This window comes from Loxodonta africana, chromosome 19 (assembly GCF_030014295.1).
Source record: "Loxodonta africana isolate mLoxAfr1 chromosome 19, mLoxAfr1.hap2, whole genome shotgun sequence".
In the NCBI taxonomy this organism is placed as follows: domain Eukaryota; kingdom Metazoa; phylum Chordata; class Mammalia; order Proboscidea; family Elephantidae; genus Loxodonta; species Loxodonta africana.
This window is the reverse complement of record NC_087360.1, coordinates 25,926,627-25,952,645: the sequence shown is the minus strand read 5'-3', so window position 1 is coordinate 25,952,645 and position 26,019 is coordinate 25,926,627. Positions and strand designations below refer to the sequence as shown.

The window sequence follows — 26,019 nt, the reverse complement described above, 5'->3', positions numbered from 1 at the left end:
GCTCAGACTACAGGGATCAGGCCCAAGAGGGCAAACCCATGTGCTGGAAGCTCACTGGGTACTAGATCTCAGGCCTCCTAAAACCTGCAGCCATTAGTAGAATTCAGCTGGCGTGAGCACATCCAAACTTGCTTCAGGCCCAAGGAGGCCCCAGCAATGGCAGCCATCATAGACCTGAAGCATGTGAGGGCCAACCTGAGTTCATTTGAAGTTGAAGTCTGGGTTCTGCTTCAGCCTCCTCAGGTCTAAGAAGACTCCAAGGTTGAGCAGCTATCAACCCACCTAGGCTGGCCTGTGGCAAGACCAAGCATGCTGCAGACCCAGTCTGGCCTGAGGGTCCTCAGGCTGCAGATCTCATCAGTCTTGAGAATCAGTCCTAAAGAGACCTGGAACCAAGCAAGGGAAAGTGGGCCGCAGCAGGCCTTCTGTTTTCTCTGGAGCCTCTCTGTAGGCAGATAGACACAAACTAAGCCCTGAACTCTCTACTCACTGGTTCCTGTGGACACTGCAACGCCACATCCTGGGCTGCCCCTGGAGGGCTAGGGGAGGGGTGTTGCTGAAAGGCTGGGGAGCCACCCTTCTCATCAGTGCAGGTACAGATTGAGTGGAAAACCACAGGGGTGAGGGGTGGGAGGCAGGAAGTAGGGGCCTTGCCCTGATAGGCTTGTATGACCATTGGCCTCCCTAGGCCTCAGTATCCCTAGCTACACCGGGACAAGATGTTCCAGGCCCCAGGCCCTGTGATGCCTTTAAGCTCCCAGGGAGTTTCTCCTGCCCCCCTCCTCCCACGGCCAGGCCCAGCCTGGTTGACTGCCAGGAACAGCCGCTATTGTTTGACTGGAAAAGCTGCTTCCTCAGCAGAAGGGGGAGCCTCTCCCAGGGACACCCTGTCCTTGCCCTCATCAGGTTGTGACCACTGCGCCTGCCTGGGCCCTCAATAGCAGAGTCAGGTCACCCTGGGACCTGGGTCAGGAGAGATAGCTGAAGGGCCCTGGGTGCAAATCTGGCTCCATTACTTCTACAGGGGAAGATTCCTTTCACGCTCAGATCTTTCCTGGCCTGTAAAATGGGGATAATAGACTGGAATAGGGAATAAAGGCTGGGCTGAGGAGTAACTGATCAGGCACAACCTGGCGACACAACCAGCCTGGCTCGTGGCACGTGCTCAGTCAATGGGAAAAGAAAAAACCAAACCCATTGCCGTTAAGTTGATTCTGACTCATAGCGACCCTACAAGACAGCAGAACTCCCCCATAGGGTTTCCAAGCAAAGTCTGGTAGATTCAAACTGCCAGCCTTTTGGTTAGCGACATAGCTCTTAACCACTGTGCCACCAGTCAATGGGAGGCAGCAGTTTATCAAGGAGGCAGACTTCTCCCCTCACCTCTCTACCTCTGATGGAGGCCTAGGCTGAGTACATGAGGGAATTCATGGACCCCCACCCCGGGCGCCAACACCTAACCCAGAGTGAGCACTCAGAATCTCATTGGGGCCTGATGTGGCATCCAGGCCAGGTCTTGGAGGAGGAAGACCCTGAAGCCACTTCCTTAAGGTAATGGGTAGGGACCAAGGGCTGGGAGCAGGCCCTGCTCTGCCCCAGCCCTGGGATCCTGGCCTGGTGCCTCTTATCCACAGCAGATGGTGGACATGGGACTGAGGGAGTGGGGTGGGGAGCTGAGGGCCAGGAACAGGGGTGGCCCTGAACTTGGCATCCCCTTTGGCAAATGTGCTGAGAAAAGCTCTGGGGCTGGGCTGGGAGCCAGGTGTTCCAAGGCCCAGGATAGGAGACTCTGTAGGACATGGAGAAGAGACGCTCGGCCCCATGGGTGGCATCCCCTTCTGGTCCCCTGCTGAACACCAGCTCTCTACACAAGTCTGTTTATTTCTGTACAAAACCATGTTCCTATTTTACACAAAGAACACCCAACCCTTCACCCCGCCCTCTCCTCATATCAGTGGCCCAGCCCCAGGGAGCATCGCCCCAGGAGGAGGAGGAGAAGTAAGAACCCACCCACTTGGCCCTCACTTCTGCCTGCCCTGGCTGGGCCGCCTGAGCTCCACTCTGGAGAAAATAAATAAGGAGCTTCAGGCAGAGTCTGTAATGAACCAGTCAGACCCCATCCCCACCCACCAGCCAGGCGGTCAGGCCCTCAGAGGGTGGGCAGGCCCTGGAGTGTCAGTCTGTTAACCGTATAGGTGTGTGGAGACCCCGCCCCGGAGGCCTGGGCTACCAGGGTTACAAGTAGGTATCCTCGCTCTCCTGGGACGTCAGACTCTCCTGGGAGCAGTGGTGGGCTGAGTCCTGGGGGGCTGGGTCCTTCAGGGGCGTGTCCTGTGGGGGGCATGCATCTCCTGCAGCAGCTGCCACCTCAACTTGGCCTGTGGCTGGGGACTGGCCCACCTGGCCGCTTGCTTTTGCCCTCTTCTGCTGCTCCTTCTTTTCCTTCTGGACCTGCTTGGGCAGCTTGGGCTTGGCTTTGGAGCCAGGGAGGTGGGCATCTGGGGGCAGGCGAATGGACGGCGAAGGTTCCAGAGCCAGCCGGGGGCCTGGCTCCGCCTCCAGGATGGCCTTGGCACCATGCAGCCGGGGCAGGGCGCAGCACTGCAGCTCACCCCGAGTCTCCTGCCAGCGCCGCAGCTGGATGAGGTGCTCACGCTCAATCTGGCGCTCTGTCACAGGCAACTCCACTACCTGTGGGGCAGCAAGGGGTAGGTGCACATGAGGAGAAAGACCTTCCCCTCTGCCTCCCAGCCTGGGCCCCTGCCCTCCATCAGCATCCCCTAGCCCTGGCCACTAAAGGCTGACCCCAGGAAGGAGGGGGGTCTGGTCTCTGCAGTTTCCACAAGTCCCAGAGTTGCATGCCAGGGAAGTCACTGCTTCGGGAGAAAGCTGCACACAACTCCTGATTCCACTTGCCGAGCTACAGGGCAGGAAGCAGAAGGACTTGGACAAACCAAAACCTGTTTTCTACCCACATGACCCCATCACTGCCAGGACAGCCTGGCTGCCTAGGCTCAGATTCTGCTCCACCACTTTCCGGCTGGGGGCTTTTGGGGAGTTGCTTTGTGACTGACTCTGTGACTTCCACTTCCTCGTGTGGAAGATGGGGATAATGCCACAGCCTTCGGCAGCTGTTTTGAGAAGTGGGTGCAAAAATGTGCTGTTGCCCTTTTGCTTCCGCCCCATACAGTGGTGTCAGCCCTGCACCGGCCTGGCCCTTGCCTCAACACAGAGAAGCTGGCTACAGCTGTTACCTCATTATAGCCCCTGAGAGCAATAAAACCACAAAGGGAAAATAAACCCAGTGGCATGTGGTGTCAGGGGGGAAGAAGGGGCATTAGGGGTCACAGTTTCCTCTTCTTCATTCCCCAGTGGTTCAGAAAAGTGAGACAACCACTCACTCAGCAGGGAGGGCCCTACAAGCCTATGCCCCACTCTCCTTGTTCAGACAGGAGGATGTGGTCCATCCACACCATCCTGGGGCTGCTAAGTACAAAGCCTGGCACAGGCAACCCACCCTCCAGTGCAGAGAGTTACCAGGTCTCCCCGGGAGGCCCCCCTCCCTCTCTCCTGGTGGGTGATGAGGGGAAGGGGTGGGCCACACCTCCTGGACCAGGAAAGCCTCCTGCATGATCTTGGCACTGAGGCTCCGCAGCCGCTCAATGGTCTCATACTGGCCCTGGCAGGCTTTAAGCTTCTCGGGTGAGCCCAGCGCATGCTTCAACAGCACCAGCCCCACCCGGAAGATGATCTTGACGCCTGCGAGGATGAATGCAAGGGGGCCTTTAGAGGGTTTCTCTGGAAACAGAGCGTCCCTGTGGTTGGGCTGGGGGCAGGGTGATCCCCCCAGCCTGGCCTGGTACCTTCGCAGAAGAACATGTCCCAGACGCGCAGCACGGAACTCCAGGGCAGGGTGCGGGCAAAGGCACACATGAACCACTCTGTCATGTAGAGGAGCGGGTCGATCTTCTGCTGCCTGAGGTGCTTGTGGGCCACGGGGGACACCTTCTGCAGCAGTGAGAAGAGGATCTCCCCATCCAACTGGATGGCCTCCTGGTGGGACGTAGAGGCCATGACCACCAGAGACAGACCACCCCTGGGGGGCATAGAGGGCATAACCGGCATAGATGGACTACCCCAAGCTCCCACACCAGGTAGGCAGGCATCACTCCTCAGGAGTTTGCTGACCCCCTGCAGGGTGCCCAGGCTCTGCTGGATGCCGGGGATACCATGATGAAACAGCAAAGCAGACACACCGATCCCCCCGGTGGTTACAGTGAAATGGGAAGACAGACATAAGTCACATAAGCAAAGAGACTTGGGGGTGGAAGGATGGGACTAAGTGTCCTGAACACGGCAGGAATAGGGATACTGGACAAGCATATGCTGGAGAGACCACCCCTTGCCAGGGGTCAAGGACAGTTCCCTGAGGGCTGAGAGCTGAGAGGAAGGTGGAGCTGTCAGGGCAAGGAGGCGGTGGAGGGGGAAGAAGAGGTTTCAGGCAGAGGAAAGAGCCCATGTCAAGGCCTTGAGGCAGGAAGGAACTTCATGCCCTGCAGGAACTGTGATCCTGCCCGTGTGGCCAGAAGCTGGAGGCACAGATGGAGGACCGTGTGGAACCAGTGACACTGATGCCAGTGAGACCTGAGCCTGGAAGGCTTTGGGATTTCAGCCTGGAACCACAGAAGGCTAGGGCAGGAGTGGCTGTGAAGAGGAGGGCCTGGAAGGGCCCAGAGGGCGTCCAGCCTTGTATAGGTCCTGAGCCAGGCAGCACTCACCAGCTTCTCACTGTAGTAGCCAGGCAGGTACTTCTCACAGATCTGCACCAGGCACCAGAAGGCTTGCTGTGGGCAAGAGAGGCATGTGAGGCCTTGCTGCTGATTGTTCCCTGCCCACCCGCCCACTAAGGGGCCTCGTGATACCTCAGCAGGCATGTGCATGAGCAGAACAGCGGCAATGGGCGCTTGGGCCTGGCAGTAGCCCTCCTCGGGTCGGTATAGCGTGTAGGCCTTCAGCACCCGGAATAGGTCCTGCTGGCTATGAGGAAAACGAGCGGAGCAAGGATGACAGGTGTGACTCTTCCACTCACTGCCCTTCCCTGTGCCCGACTGGACCAGGCCTGTCTCAGCATCTGTACTTCCCTCGAGAGGGGGGGTGACCAGCTTGTGGTCACCAACGGGTCAGTCTCCCACTGTAGCACACTCTCACATGACCGGAGGAGGAAAGCAGGGTCCCCATTTGACAGTGAGGGTAGAAACCCAAAAAGAAAGCTGGGGGCAGGGCCAGGGCAGGCTACTGGATACAGGGCAAGGGTGTGCTGGGGGGCTGAAAGTGGAGGCCTCTCATGTGGCAGTGTGGCCCCTTGGCCAGGCCTGGCCGTGCCAGCTTTGGGCTGGGTTTGTCCCAATTGTCTGTCCTGGTCCCCTTGCCCTCCACATCTCTCTCCTCCTGCATGCCACCCGACTCTCCACCCATTCAACTCTAACTCTCCTTCTCTCCCACCCAAACCTGTTGCCAGAAGAGAGCCAGGCTGGGCAAGCTCAAGCACTCTGGGGAGTAAATGATGCCAGTTGCCCTGGAGGTAGAAGGAGACATTAGGAGGACCCATTAGACACAAACCACACAAGGGAAACACTAATAGTGGAGTTTTGGGCACCCAGATTTTAGGCCCCCGGGACACCTCCAAATTCATTTTGCCTCCTCTGCCTCCTAAAGGACAGGGCTTAGAGCCACTTCCCAGTCCATAAAGCTCAGCCTGCTCACCCATGGCCCCCCCGGGACACAAACATCTCGTGGAAAGGAAACTGCCGGTGCAGGTCACGCTCAATCACGTCCAGCCACTTGGGGTCCCCAGGGGACATGTCCAGCTCCTGGAAGCAAGTGGAAGGGCACACATTAGGGGCTGGGGAGGACTAGGGGCCACTTTTGGGAGGATGAGGCTACCCCAGATATTAGAGCCCCTACCCAGGGCAATGCCCATCCAATCCCAGCACAGGACCTGGCCTTCCTCAGGACAGGTAAGGAAGCCTGGGCAGGGGCAAAGGGGCAAGGGAGGAAGGGTCCTGGAAACCCAGGGGTAATCCTAACTCCAGGAAGACCCATGTGGACAAGAGTGTCCATCACATCTGTGGCTGGAAATAACCTAAAGGCACTTCATTCAGGACTCAGTTAAATATATACATCACATCTTTAAGACAGAAAGCTACTTCTCAAAATCCAACAGCTACCACCTATGACCACACCTGTGGACCTCACTGAGTCCCCACGTCAACTCCAAAAGATAGGTCTTGTCATTATAGCCTTTTCATAGACAAGGAAACAGAGGCTCAAAGAAAGTCACTTGCCCAAGGTCTCATGGCTAGAAAAATGGTAGAGCTGGGACTAGAAGCAAGTCTGACCCCAGAGCATCCGTCCCGATTCCTCTGTTACCCGCCTCCCCGTGCAGGTGGCGAGAGTGGTGCTGGTGAGCTACAGTCACCTATTCAGGAAGGGGGTGTGTGTGTGTGTTCTCCACAGAGTACTGTCTGGAAGGACATTAACCTCAGATCCATCTACAGGTCCTGGGGTTTCAAGAAAGTTTTTTTCTTTGAACTTCCATGAACATTTTAGCATGAGGACCATTTATAAAAACAGGAACACTATTACAAAAAGAAAATCATCTCATTTGAAATGTTCTATATCTTGATTTGCATGTTGTTTACATGGCTACGTATTATGTGTCAAAACACACTTAAGATCTGTGCATTTCACTCTGTATAAATTCACACGTCAATTAGGAAAAAAGAGAAAGAGGGAGGGAGGAAGGGAGGAAAAGAGAGAGAAGGAAAGGAAAGGAAAACCCGGAGCAGGGAAGTAGATTAGTGTAAGTTGGCTGCAGCGCTGGGCAGCATCAGGGAAGGCTGCTTCCAGGAGGAAGGCCAGGTCCTCAGCAAACACACCAAGTGGGAGGAGACCCAGCCCTGGCCCTGACCAGCAGTGACTTCAGACGAGTCCCTTTCCCTCTTGTGCCCCCTAAGTACGGGAGTCCTAGCATTAAACTAAAGAAACTAGGGTTGCCAGGTACTTGGCTAGAAGAGTATCATAGTAGAAAGCTGATGGTATGTTCAAGACTGAAAGGCACAGGGAGCCCCCAGGGGGCCCTTAAGCAGGCACAGAGCAGAGGACACTGGGTGTACAACCTCTAGAGCCCCACAGACCTTCAAGATAGGGGCCTGTGGGTGTCCTGTTTACCCCCCAAATTTGGCCCAGGGTTAGGTACTGTCTAAGCACATTGCAGGTTTGTTCTTGTCAGAACGGGGAGGAGGGTGCCACACATTCTTCTGGTGGTTCCCATGAGCTGGGACCTGAGAACCCAAAATTTCAGTTCCTAGGATTTGTTCACCTGGTACCTCAGCAGCCCAAGATTCTGGACCACCCATGGATTAGTGAGAAAGAAAAAGAGGCAGCTGAAAGGCCTGGGGGTGGAGAAAGGGCGCTGGGAATCAAAGGCAGGTGGGGACTGCTGGCAGATGACCCAGCTACTATACAGTCACCTGTCTGGGCCTGCAGCCTCAGTGAGAGGCTAAGAGGCATTGGCGCCATGATGAAGTGAAGCCACAGAAGAAAACCAGGTAGGAAAAGGATGGGGACGATCCTGCCCTGCTCAAGGAAGAAGAAAGAGCAAGTGCAGGAGAAGATGGAGCCACTAGGCTCTGCAGAATCTGCCTGACTCCTGAGGCTGGGGTCAGCTGCCACCATCAGCCCTCCTGCCACATCCCTGCCTCTGGCCTCACACACCTACCACAGCCAAAAGGAGCTTCTCATCCCTGCCTGGCCCTCCTGCCACCACCTCAGGGCCAAGTGCTGCTGGCCAACAGATCTTGCCATCTCTGTCACCAACAGGCAAAGTCCTTCTAGGTTTGTTCCCAAACTACTGTCCTAGTCCCCTGGCCTGCTGCAGGGACCCACCACTGATTTTTAGTGCATACAGTACCTCCCATCTAGAAGGCCTTTCTCAGCAAGTCTACTTACTCACCCACCAGTGTTCAAGACCCCACGATGGCATCCAATTTCTCTGTGTGCACCGCTCCACACACATGCAACACACATAGCTCCACACTCTGCTGCTCACACTTGGGCATCCTCATGTTTGCTAAAATGAGGAACCCAGGAAGCTGGCCATCCTGCCCAGTTCCAGGCTGTCATGCCTGTGCTCTGGCAGCCTCAGGGAGGGAGAACAGGGCCTGGGGTCCCAGGCACCACTGGCATCAGCCCACCTGGAGTAAGCTATGACCCCTGAAACTCTTCCTCTACCTAGAATGCAGCCCCTTGAAATGGGGGGGGGGGAGGGGGGGAAGGGTGTGAAGCCACTGGAAGGAAGATTCTGGAGTTGAGATGTTGCTCAAGTGGATCCTGGCATTGGTACTCTGAGGGACAATCCAGTCGCCCTGGTTCAGAACTGCCCCAGGCAGTCACTCCACGAGCCCTCCTGCCCCCTAGGGCCAAGTGCTGCCAGCAAGCAGCTCTTGCCCTCTCAAGGTCAATTGCAGAAACTCTAGGCCACCCTGCTCTGTCATGCCCCTGCCCTCCCTTCTCAGGAAACAGGTTTGGCAGGGCAGGAGTGTTCACTGAAGCACGAAGTATATCAACAAATAGCTCATAGCTGGCAGCTCTGTCTCACTGTCTGTTGTCAGTCCCAAGGACCTGGGAGAAAACCTGACCACTTTAGCTGGTAAGCTTGAAAACCCCAAAGAAGCCAACTGCATCCCATAGTTCCCTGAGGAGTGTTTGCCCTGGACAACCATGGGGCAGGGGGGCAACAGAGGAAGTTGGAGGATGACTTACTTATCTAGTGCTGCTATAACAGAAATACCACAAGTGGCTGGCTTTAACAAACAGAAATTTATTCTCTCACAATTTAGAAGGCTAGAAGTCCAAATTCAGGGTGCCAGCTCCTGGGGAAGCTTTTCTCTTTCTGTCAGTTCTGGGGAAAGGTCCTTGTCATCAATCTTTCCCTGGTCTAGGGGCTTCTTGGCACAGGGACCCCGGGTCCAAAGGACATGCTCCACTCCTGGCTCATCTTTCTTGGTGGTAATGAGGTCCCTCTCCTCTCCACTCGCTTCTCTCCTTTATATCTCAAGAGACTGACTCAAGACACAACCCACTCCTATAGATTGTATCCTGCCTCATTAACACAACTGCCTCTAATGCCGCCTCATTAACATCCTAAATGTTAGGATTCACAACACATAGAAAATTATATCAGATCATAAAATGGAAGACACCCACACAATACTAGGAATCGTGGCCTAGCCAAGTTGACACATTTTTGGAGAACACAATCCAATCCATAACAGAGGAAATGGCTGCAGAGGGCACCCTCACTGTCCACTGACCTCTGAGGATACAGGTTTGACTCTGCTACCCCCGGGACTGAAGATCCCACAAGCAACACAGGTGAACCAGTCATAAAGTAGCCCTTTCTGAGCAGGCTTGGGCAAAGCAGGAGAAAGATTAAAAGATGGGAAGACAGGAAGTGCTGAGGGTCCTGTGGTCCTGCTGGGCAAGCCCCCAAAAGTCCAGAGCTCAGGATTTGAGGCAGTCAAGGAAGTGATCTGAGTATCCCTCCTGATGACCAGGAGCTGAGAGGTGGCCCACTGAGCCTAAGAGATCAGATCTGAGTGGCCATCAGGAGAAAAAGGTAGAATGGGGAGCAATAAATCCATCTACCCATGAATCCTGTTCAAGGTGGGAGCTCAGATGAGTACAGATTCCAGCAGTCACAGGGTCAATGGACTGGGCCAGTCTGGCTTCTTGGCGCCTGGGCAGTTGGGCACTTGACTGGTGGTCCCATTGACTGCTCATACTGCTGAGGTCCAGGCGAGCACATCCAGGACTGTCACAGGGGAAGGAAAAGGACGGGAAACTCACGTCAAACTTTCCAGGGTTCTGCTGGAGCTTCACCTTGCCTCCTGACAGGTACTGCCATGCTCGGCCCCTCAGGGAAGGCGGGATGCCCTTCTGGCAGCGAAGACGAATCTGAAAGTCAAAAGGAGGACTGTGTCTATGCACCCACCAACTCAGGCAACTCCCCCATAGGCTGCATGCCAGCCCACCCCAAGTCAGTGCATGGTGAGCCTTCAGTGAGCATGTTAGCAAGAGAAGAAAAGGGGACAAAAAAAAACTTCTTTACTGCTGCTATAATGCAGATCTTATGGGGTGGAGGGAGGTGGGGGTGTGTGCCTGCAAGTAGATATGCTGTCTCCAGGTGATAGTGGAGTTTCTTTGGCCCCACATTTCTGGTTCCAGTGAGAACACAAGCATTTCTGAGGTCTACCAAGAATTCTGAGCCCCCCATAACCATTTTCCCCCCAATGGCTGTGACCTTTCAGAAGTAGATCACTAGGCCTTTCCTCTGAGGCACCTCTGGGTGGATTTCAACTGCCAACCTTTTGGTTAGTACCCAGGTGCTTCACTGTTTGGGACTCCCCCATTTTTTCAATCAAAATGGAATCATACAAGGGGGATGTACCCCATGGAATACCACCAGTGAGAGATCAGCAGAGCTATAGTCTCTGGGAAGGTAGCTTACAGCTGACTGGGAGTATACTCCTAGCAGAGGCATGGCTTGGGCAGGTTGTGGGGCGGTGTTTAGACAGCCAGCCTAGAGAGAAGAAATCTCAGCAGAACTCAGAAGGAGATGGAGAGCTGATTAGAAAGGCTGCCTCTTTGTTTTGGTTGAGAATCTCCTCTTCCCCTCCCCAGTCACCAGACTGGGGCAGAGGCAGCAGCTTGGGTGGTGTCCTGATCCAAATGCACCAGTTTTCTCCCCGACTCGAGGACTGGGCTAAGTGTGTGGGGTAGCTTGTGACCCTGAGCTACTGCTCAATTCATGCTAGCTGTTCTTACAGAGTTCTTACAGGGTTGGAACTGACTCGACAGCAGCAAGTTTGGTTTTTTCTTGGTTCTTACAGAAGGAGCCCTGGTGGTGCAGTCGTTAAAACGCTCATATGCTAACTGGAAGGTCAGCAGTTCAAACTTACCAGCTGCTCCTCAGGAGAAAGATGGGGCAGTCTGCTTCCGTAAACATTACAGACTTGGAAACCCTACAGGGCAGTTCTACTCTGTCCTATAGGGTCACTATGAGTCAAAATCGATTTGACGGCAATGGTTTTAGATCATACAGAAGACAGCAGCCACTGCCAAAACCCAGTGTGAAAAAAAATCATTTCTTTTACAAATGGGAAAACTGAGGCATAGAATGGAAAAGTACTTAGATCGCACAGTCAGAGACCCCACCACCTCCTGCCTGCAGCACTCAGGCTGGTGGGATTCAACCATGTGTCCTTTCCACTTTACTAACCTCTTGGAGCTGAATAGGGAAGGTGGGCTGGGCTGCCCCTGGGCTTGGGGCCAGAATAAGCCTCTGAAGGCAGCTGCCCTGACTTTCCTCTCAAGGTCAAGGGTCGAGGAGGATGCAGGCAAGAGCAGAGGGACCCCTTGTATGGAATGTGTGTGTTTGGGGCGGGGTTCAGAGGAATTGGCCAGTGATACCCCCTGCGTGAAGCAGTCTGGCCTGGGATGCAGGGAGTTGGGGAACAGGGGTAGTGGGAAGAGCACTTGCCTATAGGTTTGAATCCAGCTTTACCACACAACAGCTGTGTTGACCTTTAGCAAATCACTTCTTATCAGCTCTAAGATTGGGATGATAATACTCTCCACAGTTACTGAGAGGATTCTATTAGAAAGGGAAAAATGTGCCTAGCCTGGACCTGACACACTGTATGTACTCAGTAAATAATGGCTTCATCTCTACCCTCCATCCTGGTACCTCAACTGACACAGAAGCGTCAGGGCCTCAGGCTCATACCTAACTTACCCTTACCTGGAAACCCCCTCAAACAGTCAAGGTGGAAGCCCTCAAAAGAGGGAGCACAGAAGCTTTACTGATGACCAGTGCAAGCAAAAGAAAACTTTCCAAGGGTCAGAGGGGGTCAAGAACCAGGAAAGAGACAGGTAGCCAGGCTGAGGGCAGTGGGGGAAGAGCAGCTATGGTGGTCACAGGAGCCAAGCTAGAGCTTCTGGGACTGCCTGGATACGGGGTAAAGGAAGGTGACTGCCCCAGACCCTGAGAACAATTTCCCACAGCTGTGGGGCAAAGGTCTCTCCTTAAGGAAGCCCCTTTGTCTGGGCATGCTTTGGCAAAGGGTTGGCCCAGAGTCACAGGCCCTCAGGCTCCTCCCAGGGCCAAGAAGTTTCCCTGAGAGTCCCTGCCCCCACAACACAAGCATCCAGGGCTCAGGGAGGCTTCTCTGTGGGGACGGAGAGCCAGAAGTATGGGGAGCCTTTCCCTCTGTGACCTCAGTATCCTCCTGAGCACAATAGTGCAGGAGATGGTAATCTCCGCCCTGCATGCCTTAGGAAGGGACCATGATGAGGATCAGTAAGGATAAAGCATGAGAAAGTGCTCCAGCAAGCAGAAAGCCAAGGGATTATCATTCTCTGAGGCTATACCTTGGGAAAGAAGGTCTCTGATGACAGCTGAGTGAGGCCACAACCTTGCCTGCTGAATTCGGGAGGGCAAGGTCACAGTTTGAGCATACCCCAGGGCAGAGCCCCACAGGGGAAGGCAGCATTTCAGCAACAGGCTGCCTCCCTGCTGCTGAGTTCTGACCTTGACACAGCTGGGGTTGGAGAGGGCACCCTCCAACAGAGCCTGGCCCTTCTCCTGGGGCCTCAGGATGAGTCCGGGAGAAGGGCTGGGTCTGGGCCCACTTCCTGAGGCAGATACTGCCCTTCCTGTGCCATGACCTTCCTGAACAAACAAAGGGAGAGCCCAAGCCTCCATGGCCAGGCAAAAAGTGCTCCCAGAGAAGGGCTAGTGTGGCCACAGTTGAGGCAGCAGTGGTGGCACCCTGTAGTGATTCATTCCCAAGCGGGGCAGAGAGCTAGGGCCTCTGGATGGGGTGGGCGGAAGCACTCCTGTGGTAGCTTCTGCAGGGCAGGGGCAGCCCTCAGGCTCTAACCACAGCACCAGGGAACCAAAAGAGAAGAGGAAGTACTGCTGGCTGCTCTGCAGAGAGGAGCTCTGCAAGGCTTCCCTCTGGAATCCATTTGCAAGGGAGGCTGGGGCATGGCCAGCCACAGTCCCTGCCAGCCACAAGTCACCACAACAGACAGCCAGAGAGTTAGCTTAACCGAGACAAGAGCCTGAGGAGTGAAGAGGCAGGAAAACAGGCCCTAGAGTCAGGCAGGGAGCAGTTAAGGAAAGCTCAGAGGAAAAAGAGAATGATTTTCTAATAAGCAAAGAAGAAAAATGAGTGCCCCAAAGCCCACAGAGAACAGCAATAAAAGGCGCAGACCTGGGTGGGCCTCTCCTCCCATGGGCACAGGGCTTTATAGTCTCTGAGGCACTTTAGTCACCACCTCATGAGAGCCAGGCAACAGGATTATCCCTCCCACTTGACAAGGGAAACAGAGGCTGAGAGGGTTAAGTGACTTGCCCAAAGTTACACAGCTAGCCATGGGCAAGAAGAGAGGAAGGGAGTGGGGCTGGGCCCAGCCGACATCTGGCCTGTGGTCCCATCCACCCTTTCTGCCATGCCCTGCAGCCAGCTGCGCCAGCCTGGACCAGATCAGCGTGTCAGCTAATGACAGTGGGACACTGTGCCAAGAGACCTCAGCTGTGAGGCTCTGGGCAGGCCTCCTCAGGCCAGCTGAAGACCCTCTGGTCCAAGGAGTAGAACCTGCAGAGTGCAGCCAACAGTATAACTACAGGAAGGAGTGTTGGGGAAGGATGCTACTGTGGGGGATAGAACTAGTACCTAAAGACAGCCTGACTTGAAAAAGACCACTGGGTGTTTCATTTTAAGAAAATAATGTTTTAACTGTGAGGCTACTTTTTTTTTTTTTTTTTTTGCTTTGGCAACAAAGCAAGAGAGAAGTCAGCAAATTAAGGTACCTTATTGCAGTGGTTAAGAGTATAGGCTCTGAGATCTCGATTCTGCAGGCCATTTAACCTACATCTCATCTGTAAAGAGGAGCTACTAGTACCACCAGCCCCATCAGTGTGTTGTAAGGACTGTCCAAGCCAAGTTCCTGGCACACTGCAAATGATCAACACATGTTAGCTGTTACTAGTATTATAAATTCCTTCCTGAGAGATGGTAAGCAGACTTAAGGATTTCTCCCAGGAAGGCTGAAGAAAAGCTGTCTATAGGGGTTTTAGGCTAAAAGTGGCTTTGAAGTTTGACTCCAGGACAAAGTTCTGTGTGCATCTTGAGTCATCTGTAAGGGCCTAAGTGAAGGCTAGGCCCTGCCTGGCTTCAGCTTCCCATTTCAGAGATAACAGGTGGGGGGTCACCGAAAGCAGTCTGACAGTTGGAGAAGACCCTGCTCCTCCAAGATGATGAGATCCCTCCCTTTTCCTCCACCTCCCCAGGCTGCCAACTCCTAGCTCAAGGCCCAAGGCCCAGGCACCCTCACCTTTTTGTGCTTCTTGGCCATCCATTTGTCCCAGTTGTTGAGCATATCCAGCCACTTGGACTCCCTCTGCCTCAGTACCTCCAGGGGGACTTCCTCCAGCCTGTGGAGCAGAGGGCAGGGCACGTCAGAGGTGCCAAGAGAAATAAAGGGCCTGGCGCAGGCCCCAGCCACCAGCCTGGCTGGGCTGCCCATTCCTTTCCCTGTTTCCCCACCCATGCTGTTGGGAGCTGCTAACTCATCAAGTCCCTAAAGCAGATGACAGAGGGAACTCTGCCCCTGCCAGGAAAGTACAAGCCAGAAAGGCACCTGGCTCAAGTAGCCACTCCACCAAAGTGCCAAGGGGCCAGAGGTTACCATGCCTCTCTGGGGCAGAGGCTTGAGTGTCTTCTTCTATACACACCTGTCCTGGTTTTGACTCAGTAAATAAGCGTCTTCAGAGGGCCTGCATGCAAGATGCAGGACTGGACACAAAAACTAGTCAAACAAGTATAGAAATAACATGCTCACCTCTTCACCCTAGCAAAACTAGTTACTCATAGTTTCCCAATTACGCCCCAGCCCTTTCCTACCTCTCAACCTTTACGCATGCCAGTCCCTTTGCTGGAATGTTCTTCAAGTTGTCTCTAACTATCAGAATTCTACACACCACTTCTTGTATTTGTTCAACATCTATTTACTGAGCAGCTACCATGTGCAGAGCATTGCTCTAGGGTAAGGGTCCTGGGAGGGCTGTGGGGAAGCACTCCTATGACCAGAACAAAGTCCCTGCCCTCATGGAGTTGCCATCCCAGTGGGCGCTGAAAGTGGGGAAAACACCTCAGCATCAAGACCCACCCAGGCAGGCAGACCGGCACCAACTCAGGCTGAGGCAGACTAGGGTGGGAATCCCCTGGCTTAGCCAGAGGGTGTGCCTAGTGAGTGGGCTTCCTCCAAGGAATGAGCTTCTGGGAATTCATGAGTTTACATAACTTTGAGAGCCAAAGAGGAGGAGGCTAGCATTTGTAGGCCAGGCACTCTGCATATGCTTTCTTATTAAGTGTATAGAGCAATGCTGGTTAAAAAAAAAAAAAAAAAAAGGTATGTGTGTATCTCTCTCTGCACACACACAAATACACGCACTCACTCTACTCTTAAAATTATTTTAAAGTAGTAGTTTATAGATCTTTTTAACAAGACACGCTGGGGTTGGGTTGGGCCCAGGCCTTGATTCTCTTTCTGCCGGAAGGAAATGCTCTGATGTGACTTACTGGTTGGAGAAGCAAAGGGAGGAGCCTTGGCAGAGCCGGGGCCTCAGAGACACAAAAGGAAGGGCAAGTCCGCTTCCTTCAGTGGGCTTTATCTGGAGAGCAGCACAGGCCTGAGAGCAGTCTTGGAGCTGAACAGCTAAGGGTCTACAGCCTGGGGCAAACCGGCTCCCTTCTGCACACTGACACAAATGACCCTCCTCTTGAACTGCTGCCCATCTCACAACCTAGAGGCAGAACCAGGACACAAGGACACTTCCTCTCCTCCCCTCGCTAAAGGGAGAAAAGCAGGGATCAAGCCTTCAAAGAAACAAGGGTTTCCAAGCAACCCCCAAACATGCAGGGAGTGAAAACCAAAGGCTCACACTTCCCAGGCCATGCTGCCTCCCACCACCTACAATGCACTCACTTATGTAATAGGTCAGGGGATGAACCTTCTAGTTAACTAAATGAAAGTGGGTGTCCACACTGAGTCAACAGGAAGTTCTAGCACTTGTGGATGTAGATAACATCTGATCCAGTTCTTCCAATGTACAGATGAGAAAACTGAGGCTCACACAGAGGGAAAGGCTGGGATTACCAGATTCCAAAGAATTTCCATGTGACTAAATACATGCCCATTTGGCACCTCAACCCCAGGTCTGTCTTTGTTGATAAGCTCTGACTGTAGGGCCTTAGAAATATCCATTCTCCCAACTGCAGATACACAGAGAAACTCATTAAAGTTGAATGTTCTTTTAACTGATGCCACATAACCGCTTTGGTCGTTTCACAGACCCAACATCAAATCTCAAACGAGAATCTCAAACCAGAATTTCAACAGGGTACAAAACAAACTACCATATTTCCTGGATTTTAAGACACCACTGATTTCAAACTACATTAATTTGGCACAAAACCTTCTCAGAAACAAAAACCCACAACTACTACTTAAAATGTACATGTGAAGCAAAAGATTGATTTTAATTTTTAAAACCCTAAATTGGGGAAATTTTGAGGAAATATGGGCATTTGAATGACTTCTCCTTCAACAGCAGAGGAGCTTAATCCACCTGGAAATGGTGAGAAGGAAGACACCAGAGGTTTGGCTGTACTCCACACTCGGCACATTACACTCTCTCTAACTGCGGGTAGACTTCCCTTTATGCACAGGACGTGCTCCTGAAAAGCTGCTGGTTTTTTAAAAACCAGAAGGTTCAATTTCCATCTAGTCAGTCAGAATTTCAGAAGGCATCTGATACAACTACCATATAGAAATTCTTTCTACAATTGGCATGTTACTTCTACTCTCTGAGCCTCAGTTTCCCTGTATATTTGGACAGCGGTATTGTGAACTGACCCTCAAAAAATCCCTAGAGAGAGGGGGCTTAAACGCTAGCAAGCAGCCATCTAAGATGCATCAATTGCTCTCAAGCCACCTGGAGAAAAGGAGAATGAAGAACACCAAGGACACAAGGTAACTATAAGCCCGAGGGACAGAAAGTCCACATGAACCAGAGACCACATTGTCCTGAGACCAGAAGAACTAGATGGTGCCCGGCTACAACCAATGACTGCCCTGACAGGGAACACAACAGAGAACCCCTGAGGGCGCAGGAGAGCAGTGGGATGCAGACCCCAGATTCTCGTAAGACCAGACTGAATGGTCTGACTGAGACTGGAAGGACCCCGGGGGGGTCATGGCCCCCAGACCTTCTGTTGGCTCAGGACAGGAACCATTCCTGAAGCCAACTCTTCAGACATGGATTGGACTGGACAATGGGTTGGAGAGGGATGCTGGTGAGGAGTGAGCTTCTTGGATCAGGTGGACACTTGAGACTATGCTGGCATCTCCTGCCTGGAGGGGAGATGAGAGGGTGGAGGGGGTTAGAAGCTGGCGAAATGGACATGAAAAGAGAGAGTGGTGGGGGAGAGCGGGCTGTCTCATTAGAGGAAAGTAATTGGGAGTGTGTAGCAAGGTGTATATGGATTTTTGTGTGAGAGACTGACTTGATTTGTAAACTTTCACTGAAAGCACAATAAAAATTATTAAAAAAAAAAAAAATCCCAGAGAGAAGCTATGAGATGATGTTGGGGCCAGGAGGGATCCCTACAAACCGTGTGATGGTGCTAAGGACTGATGTGGCTTTCTCCTGACAGTGGAGACAGAGCATGAGCCAGGATAAGGGATCCAATGGCCCATGGAGGATGCCTTCAGTCTGAGGGCCTCACTCAACCTCCAGAAAGCCCCTCTTTCCTCAAGGTGGCCTGAGGGGCTCACTGCAACCAAGAGTCTAATGACAACCGTCTTTAGCTGCCTACCTACTTGGACACCTCCCGGGCAGGCCCTAGTTACCTCAGGTGAAGCCACCTTACTATTGAACAATTCCTGCTGTTAAAGCTTTCTTTGCCATGTGTTATGGATTGAACTGTGTCCTCAAAAAATATGTGTTGTAAATCCCAACCTCCAAGCCCATGGTTATAATTCCTTTTGGAAATGGGTTGTCTCATTATGTCAAGGAGGCAGGATTCAGTAGGATGAATCTCGAGTCAATCTCTTTTGAGATATAAAAGAGATTAAACCCAAGCTAGCAAGCAAAAATGGGTGAAGAGAGATGCCAAGCCACACAATGATTGCCCAGGAGCAGAAGCTCAAAGAGACAAGGACATTTCTCCAGAGCCGAAAGAGGAAGCCTTCCCCTAGAACCAGCACCCTGAATTCAGACTTCTAGCCTCCTAAACTGTGAGAAAATAAATTCGTTTGTTAAAGCGACCCATTTACGTTATAGCTGTACTAGATAAGACAGAATTTGGTATCAAGAGTGGGGTGCTTCTCCAGCAGACACCTAAAATGTGGAAGCAGTTTTAGAATTGGGTAATGGGTAGAGGCTGAGTTTCAAGATGCCTAAGAGTAAAAGCCTGCATTGCCTGGAATAGAGCGTTGGTAGAATTATGGTGTCAAAGGCAATTCTGATGAGGGCTCAGAAGGAGAAGAGCTGTGGAGAAAGTCTCTATCATCTTAGAGAATACACATGGCACCAGCAACAGAATGTTGATAGAAACGTAGACATTAAATGTGCTTCTGGTGAGGCTTTAAAAGAAAATGATGAACATGTGATTGGACAATGGAGGAAGGGTGATGCTTTTTATGCAGTGGCAAAGAGCTTGTCTGAATTTTCGAATGTTTAGAGGAAGGTAAAACTTGTACGTGATAAACTTGGATATATAGCTGAGGAGATTTCTAAGCAAGATCTTAAAGGGGCCACATGGTCTCTCCTTGGTGCTTATAGTAAAAGGCAAGAGGAAAAAGATGGACTTAAAAATGAACTATGCATGATCTTATACACAGAAAACCCTAAGGACTCCTCAAGAAAACTACTGAAACTAATGGAAGAGTTCAGTAGAGTGTCAGGATAAAAGATAAATATACAAAAATTAGTTGGATTCCTCTACACTAACAAAAAGAACATTGAAGAGGAAATCACCAAATCAATACCACTTACAGTAGCCCCCAAGAAGATAAAATACTTAGGAATAAATCTTACCCGAGATGTAAAAGACTTATACAAAGAAAACTACAAGACACTTCGGCAAGAAACCAAAAGTGACCTACATAAGTGGAAAAACATACCTTGCTCATGGATAGGAAGACTTAACATTGTAAAAATGTCTATTCTAAAAGCCATCTATAGATTTAATGCAATTCCGACCCAAATTCCAACGACATTCTTTAATGAGATGGAGAAACATATCACCAACTTCATATGGAAAGGAAGAGGCCCTGGATAAGTAAACCATTACTGAAAAAGAAGAACAAAGTAGGAGGCCTCACTCTACCTGATTTTAGAACCTGTTATACCACCACAGTAGTCAAAATAGCCTGGTACTGGTACAACAACAGATACATAGACCAATGGAACAGAATTGAGAATCCAGACACGAATCCATTCACATATGAGCAGCTGATATTTGACAAAGGCCCCAAAGCAGTTAAATGGGGAAAAGATAGTCTTTTTACCAATGGTGCTGGCATAATTGGATATCCATCTCCAAAAAAACAAAACAAGACCCATACCTCACTCCATGCACAAAATCGAGCTCAAAATGGATCAAAGACCTAAATATAAAATCTAAAACGATAAAGATCATGGAAGAAAAAATAGGGACAACCTTAGGAGCCCTAATACATGGCATAAACAGTATACAAAACATTACCAACAATGCAGAAGACAAACTAGATAACTGCGAGCTCCTAAAAATCAAACACCTATGCTCATCCAAAGACTTCACCAAAAGAGTAAAAAGACAACCTACAGACTGGGAAAAAGCTTTTAGCTATGACATTTCCGACCAGGCCTGATCTCTAAAATCTACATGATACTGTAAAAACTCAACTACAAAAAGACAACCCAATTAAAAAATGGGCAAAAGATGTGAACAGGTAGTTCACTAAAGAAGACATTCAGGTAGCTAACAGATACATGACGAAATGATTATGGTCATTAGCCATTAGAGAAATGCAAATCAAAACTACAATGAGATTCCATCTCACTCCAACGTGGCTGGCATTAATCCAAAAAATACAAAATAATAAATGTTGGAGAGGTTGTGGAGAGACTGGAACACTTATATACTGCTGGTGGGAATGTAAAATGGTACAATCACTTTGGAAATCGATTTGGCACTTCCTTAAAAAGCTAGAAATAGAACTACCATACAATCCAGCAATCCCACTCCTTGGAATATATCCTAGAGAAATAAGGGCCTTTACATGAACAGATATATGCACACCCATGTTCATTGCAGCACTGTTTACAATAGCAAAAAGATGGAAGCAACCAAGATGCCCATCAATGGATGAATGGATAAATAAACTACGGTATATTCATACAATGGAATACTAAGCATCGATAAAGAACAGTGATGAATCTGTTGAACATTTCATAACACGGAAGAATCTGGAAGGCATTATGCTGAGTGAAATTAGTCAGTTGCAAAAGGACAAATATTGTGTAAGACCACTATTATAAGAACTCATGAAATAGTTTAAACAGAGAAGAAAATATTCTTTGATAGTTACAAGGCAGGGTAGGGAGGGAGGGGATATTCACTAATTAGATAGTGAACTACTTTAGGTGAAGGGAAAGACAACACACAATACAGAAGAGGTCAGCACAACCAGACTAAACCAAAAGCAAAGAAGTTTCCAGAATAAACGGAATGCTTCAAAGGCCAGCGTAGCAGTGGCCGGGGTTTGGGGACTGTGGTTCCTGGGGACATCTAAGTGAACTGGCATAATAAAATCCATTAAGAAAACATTCTGCATCCCACTTTGGAGGGCAGTATCTGGGGTCTTAAACGCTAGCAAACGGCCATCTAAGATGTATCAATTGGTCTCAACCCACCTGGAGCAAAGGGGAATGAAGAACACCAAGGACACAAGGTAATTATAAGCCCAAGAGACAGAAAGGGACACATAAATCAGAGACTACATCGGACTGAGACTAGAAGAACTAGATGGTGCCCAGCTACAACTGAACACAACAGAGAACCCCTGAGGGCACAGGAGAGCAGTGGGATGCAGACCCCAAATTCTCATAAGACCAGACTTAATGGTCTGACTGACACTAGAATTACCCCAGTGGTCATGGCCCCCAGACCTTCTGTTAGCCCAAGACAGGAACCATTCCCAAAGCCAACTCTTCAGACAGCGATTGGGCTGGACAATGGGACAGACAAAGATGCTGGTAAAGAATGAGCTTCTTGGATCAAGTAGACAGTTGAGACTATGTAGGCATCTCCTATCTGGAGGGGAGATGAGAGGGCAGAGGGAGTCAGAAGGTGGCAGAATGGACACGAAAAGAGACAGTGGAGGGAAGGAGCGGGCTGTCTCATTGGGGGAGAGCAATTAGGAGCATATAGCAAGGTGTATATAAATTTTTGTATGAGAGACTGACTTCATTTGTAAACTTTCACTTAAAGCACAATAAAAATGTAAAAATATACATATCAACACATGCAAAGCACTCAAAAAAAATGAACTGTGCGAAATGAAAACAGAACTTAAAGATTTGGAAAATTCTGTTGTACAAACTAAGGACATGTGTTCTAGAATGTTCACCAAGGACATGGCTACACAACCTTTTGTTAAAGAGATTAAGCCTGTGACTGATGGATCTAACCAACTACAACAGCAGAAAACCCATCAGCTTAGACTGAAGGGGACAGAGAAAGAATGAAAGGAAAGAACACTGTTTGCTTCTTGGAATTCTACAGGCAGGAAAGAAGCCAAAGGAGCTGCTGTATCCTTTGTCCTCCAAGAAAAGAAAAGGGCTATCCTTGGAGCAGCTTGGAGATCAGCAGAACTGTTGGAAGGAGCATGGGAAGCAGGGCCTTTCGGTCAAAGGGTGGGGCCATGGTCTCCTAGGTTTCAAAGAGTCTGTTCTTCACCAACTTGGTTCTGGAGTGTGGGGCTGTCGTTAAGGTGTGCCAGGGGGATGAAGTCACCATCCAAAGCTGCGGGGGCGGGGCTGCCAAGCCCAAGGGACAGAAAAACAGGGCCTGCTGGGACAGAGGGGGTAGGGTCACTACTCAGATGCACTAGGAGAATGCAGCTGCCCAAAGCCAAGGGAGCAGAGATGCCATCCCAGTGGGCCTGGAAGGTGGAGCTGAAGCCTAAGGCTGAGGGTTCTCTACCAGAATTCAGAAGGCATGGCCAACACCCAGAGTCTGGAGGGCAGGACCGTTGCTCAGGTGACCTCAGAGAATAGAGGATTATTTTAAAGCCTTGAGAGCGAATGTAATGTGTTCTACTGGGTTTGGGACTTGATTAGTACCCGTTTTTCCTTTTTCTCTGATTTCTCCCATTTGTAAAGGAAATGTCTACCTCGTGCCTATTGTACCATTGTACTTTGAAAACAAATAACTTGTAGTCTAGATTACACAGGTTTGCAGATGAAGAGAAGTTTTGCCCCAGGATGGAATACACCTAAAGTCTCACTCATATTTAATTTAGATGATTCAGAAGATGGGATTTTGGACTTGGAGTTGATTTAAGACTTTTGGGATGATATAATGGGGTGAATGTGTTTTGTACGTGGGAAGGACATGAATTTGGGGAAGCCAGAGGATAGAATGTTATGGATTAAACTGTGTCCCCAAAAAATACGTGTTGTAAATCCTAACCTCTATGCCTATGGTTATAATCCCATTTGGGAATGGGTTATCTTCATGTTAATGAGACAGGACTAGTGTAGGGTGTATCCTGAGTCAATCTCTTTTAAAATATAAGATTATACACAAATGCTAGCAAGCAGAGATGGGGGAAGAGAGATGCAAAGCCACACGAAGATTGCCCAGGAACAGATCCTCAAAGAGACAAGGACCTTCCTTCAGAGCCGACAGACAGAGGAAACCTCCCCCTAGAGCCAACACCCTAAATTCGGACTTCTAGCCTCCTAAACTGTAAGAAAATAAATCTGTTTGCTAAAGCCACCCATTTATGGTATTTCTGTTATAGTAGCACTGGATAACTAAGACACCATATTATGTCAAAATTTTCCTGATACCTTCTACTTATAGTCTCAACAGTCTCCTCTGAGGCCAGCCAGACCCCTCTCGTACCAGACACACACATGCTTATCCCTTGTCATCTACCCATCCCTACCTGGAATGCCCTTTCTTCTCCCCTCTCTAAGTCACAGTAACCCTTCAGGGCCCAATATAACAATAAAAACCACAACAGAATCAATAGTAACCATTTGTACATTATTTACTATTTACTAAATGCTCTACATATATTAAAAAAAAAAAAAAATTTTTTTTTCTACATATATTATCTATGTAAATTTCATATTGCTGTTGTTGTGTGCCCTAAAGGTGACTCATGGTAAGCTCATGTGTTAGTTCCAGAGTAGAACTGCTCCATAATGTCATTATTCCCATTTTACACAAGCAGAATCCAAGACTTGAGGTTAAGTGACTTTGCTCAAGGCCACATAGCCTTAAGTGGCAGAGCTAGGACTCAAACCCAGGCTGGCCTGACTCCACAGTCCATGCTCTTGACCCTTGTACTACACTCCTCTGCTCTACAAATCAAGCCCTCAGCCTCCACGAAGCTTCCCCCTAAGGAGCCCTGGTGGAGCAGTGGTTAAGAGCTCAGCTGCTAACCAAAAGGTCTGCAGTTCAAATCCACAAGCCGCTCCTTGGAAACCCTATGAGGCAGTTCTACTCTGTCCTATAGGGTAGCTATGAGTTGGAATCAACTTGACTGCAACAAGTTTGGTCTTTGGTTTTTAGGAGCCCTGGTAGAGCAGTATAAGAGCTCAGCAGCTAACCCACCAGCCGTTTCACAAGATAAAGATGTGGCAGTCTGCTTCTGTAAAGATTATCACATTGGAAACCCTATGGGGTTTATTACCACTATGTCCTACAGGGTAGCTATGAATTGGCATCAAGTCCACGGCAATGGTTTTGGGTTTTTTTTGATTGTTTGTCTGTTTTTTAATAGCCCAGTGAGGTAGATCTCTCATAGATTATTATTTCCATTTGGCCCATGAGAAATTTGACCATTCAGGGAGATTGCATGACTTGGGCAAAGTCACCAAGCTTCTAAGTGGGTGGTGGAACCAGGACTTCCCCTCTGCCACAGTGACTCATGTGCTGCCTCTGACTCCTCTGGGAAGGCTGTGGAGAAATCAGGCCCTTCTCCAGATGCCACTACGTGGTTCTATCTCTAGCCTCTAAGCCCCTGGAGACAGGGCCCCAGTGTTGTGACTGTCCCACTGAGTGGCCTGGGCATACATGTCAAATGCTCAGTGAAGCCAATACGGTGGATGGGCACAGCTTGCAAGCACAGTTGGAGAAAGCAAGCCTGGGCAATCTGTCATTTGCTGGCCACCCTGTCTCCTAAGCAGGAGAAGCACAGAGGAGACAAAGGTGGGCAGTCAGGGAGTGCCTGATTCCAGAATCTGTCAGGCTTCCTGGCTGAGCTAGGCACAGCCATTCTGTGCCATGCCATGCCCAGTCCAGGCCATGGTCCAAGGGGTCAGTGACACTCTACTGACTGCCTGCTCTGCAGGCTCACAGTTCCTTGCCCTCTGCCCAAACCTAGAGGTAGGTGGCTTCCATGAGCGCAGAGCGATAAGACAGGTTCCAAAGCTACTGAGACCAAAGGCTGAGGCTCTCTCTCTCCATCTTCTTCCAGACACCTGCTTTCTGCCCAAGCACACCTCAGTCCTTCCAGCTTGAAAGACTCAGCCAGGTGTGGTACCTAAGCCTATGGCCCGTTTATCTATTTATTTATCCAAGGAACCAGTCTAGCCCCCTTCTCCCAAGCCTCATTCCCCTAACTAGCCCCAAAGGAAGGGAAATACACCCCAAGCAGAAAGCTGAGGTCACAGACTACAGGATTGACCCCGTTCATCTCAGCCATCAAGAAGGTTGGTGGACAGTGTAAGAATGAAAAGAGTGGGGACTCTGAAGTCAACTGATCTAGCTTTCCATTCCAGTTCCTCCATCTATTAGCTGGGAGATCATGGGCAAAATACTTGACCTCCCTAAGCCTCAACTTCTTCATCTTTAATACACTAAACCAAACCAGTTGTCATTGAGTCAATTCCAACTCATGGCGACCCCATGTGTCAGAGTAGAACTGTGCTCCATAGGGTTTTCAATGGCTGTGACCATTCAGAAATAGATAGCCAGACCTTTCTTCCAAGGTGCCTTTGGGTGAATTTGAATTGCCAACCCTTCAGTTAGTAGCCAAGTGCTTAACTGTTTGCGCCACCCTGGGACTCCTCGTCTTTAATACATACTTCATATTTTACAGGGCTCAGCCTGGTAGGAGGCCAACAAATGGTAGCTATTCGGTGACTGGTATTTGCAGGTTACCCAGCACTTTCACATTCCTTTTCTCATCTGACTGATCCACATACACAACCCTCTGCGGTAGGCAGATCAGGTTACCCGATATTACTGACAAAGCAACTGAGGACCTGAGAGATTAAGTAGTTTACTCAAAACACACAAACTATAAATCCTGGCTTCTGATGCCAGCTCTACTACTTTACGGCTGTGTGAAATGGGGTAGGTTGTAAGATGGTGGAAATACCACATCCCTGGAGAACAGTGGTAAAGATCACAGAGGGCAGTAAGAGTCAATATGTTTCAAGCACTGACCATGGATAGCTGAGCGCTACATAGGCATTATTGTAGTTCACTCACACAATTATCCAAGGGAGTAGGTTTTATTATCTCCATTTACTAGACAAGAAAACTAAGACTCAGCTAAGTTGAGTAATTTGCCCAAGGTTAAACAGCCTGGAAGTGAAGG

The 26,019-nt window shown here is 50.1% G+C and overlaps 1 protein-coding gene across 3 annotated transcripts in view; it reads right to left on the bottom strand.

Moving 5' to 3' along the window:
- Positions 1 to 1,861: 1,861 nt before the first annotated feature.
- The window catches only part of TBC1D10A (TBC1 domain family member 10A), a 38,928-nt gene continuing 14,770 nt past the window's right edge, over positions 1,862 to 26,019 (bottom strand). For 2 of the 3 annotated variants that reach the window (XM_064272481.1, XM_064272482.1), the window contains exons 2-9: positions 14,464 to 14,563; positions 9,910 to 10,017; positions 5,764 to 5,870; positions 4,923 to 5,037; positions 4,779 to 4,844; positions 3,864 to 4,053; positions 3,605 to 3,759; positions 1,862 to 2,691 (exon numbers count right to left, since the gene is read on the bottom strand). In XM_064272481.1, coding sequence (XP_064128551.1) covers positions 2,236 to 2,691; positions 3,605 to 3,759; positions 3,864 to 4,053; positions 4,779 to 4,844; positions 4,923 to 5,037; positions 5,764 to 5,870; positions 9,910 to 10,017; positions 14,464 to 14,563 — 1,297 coding nt within the window. In that variant the 3' untranslated portion in view covers positions 1,862 to 2,235. The other variant, XM_064272483.1, reaches the window with a different exon arrangement.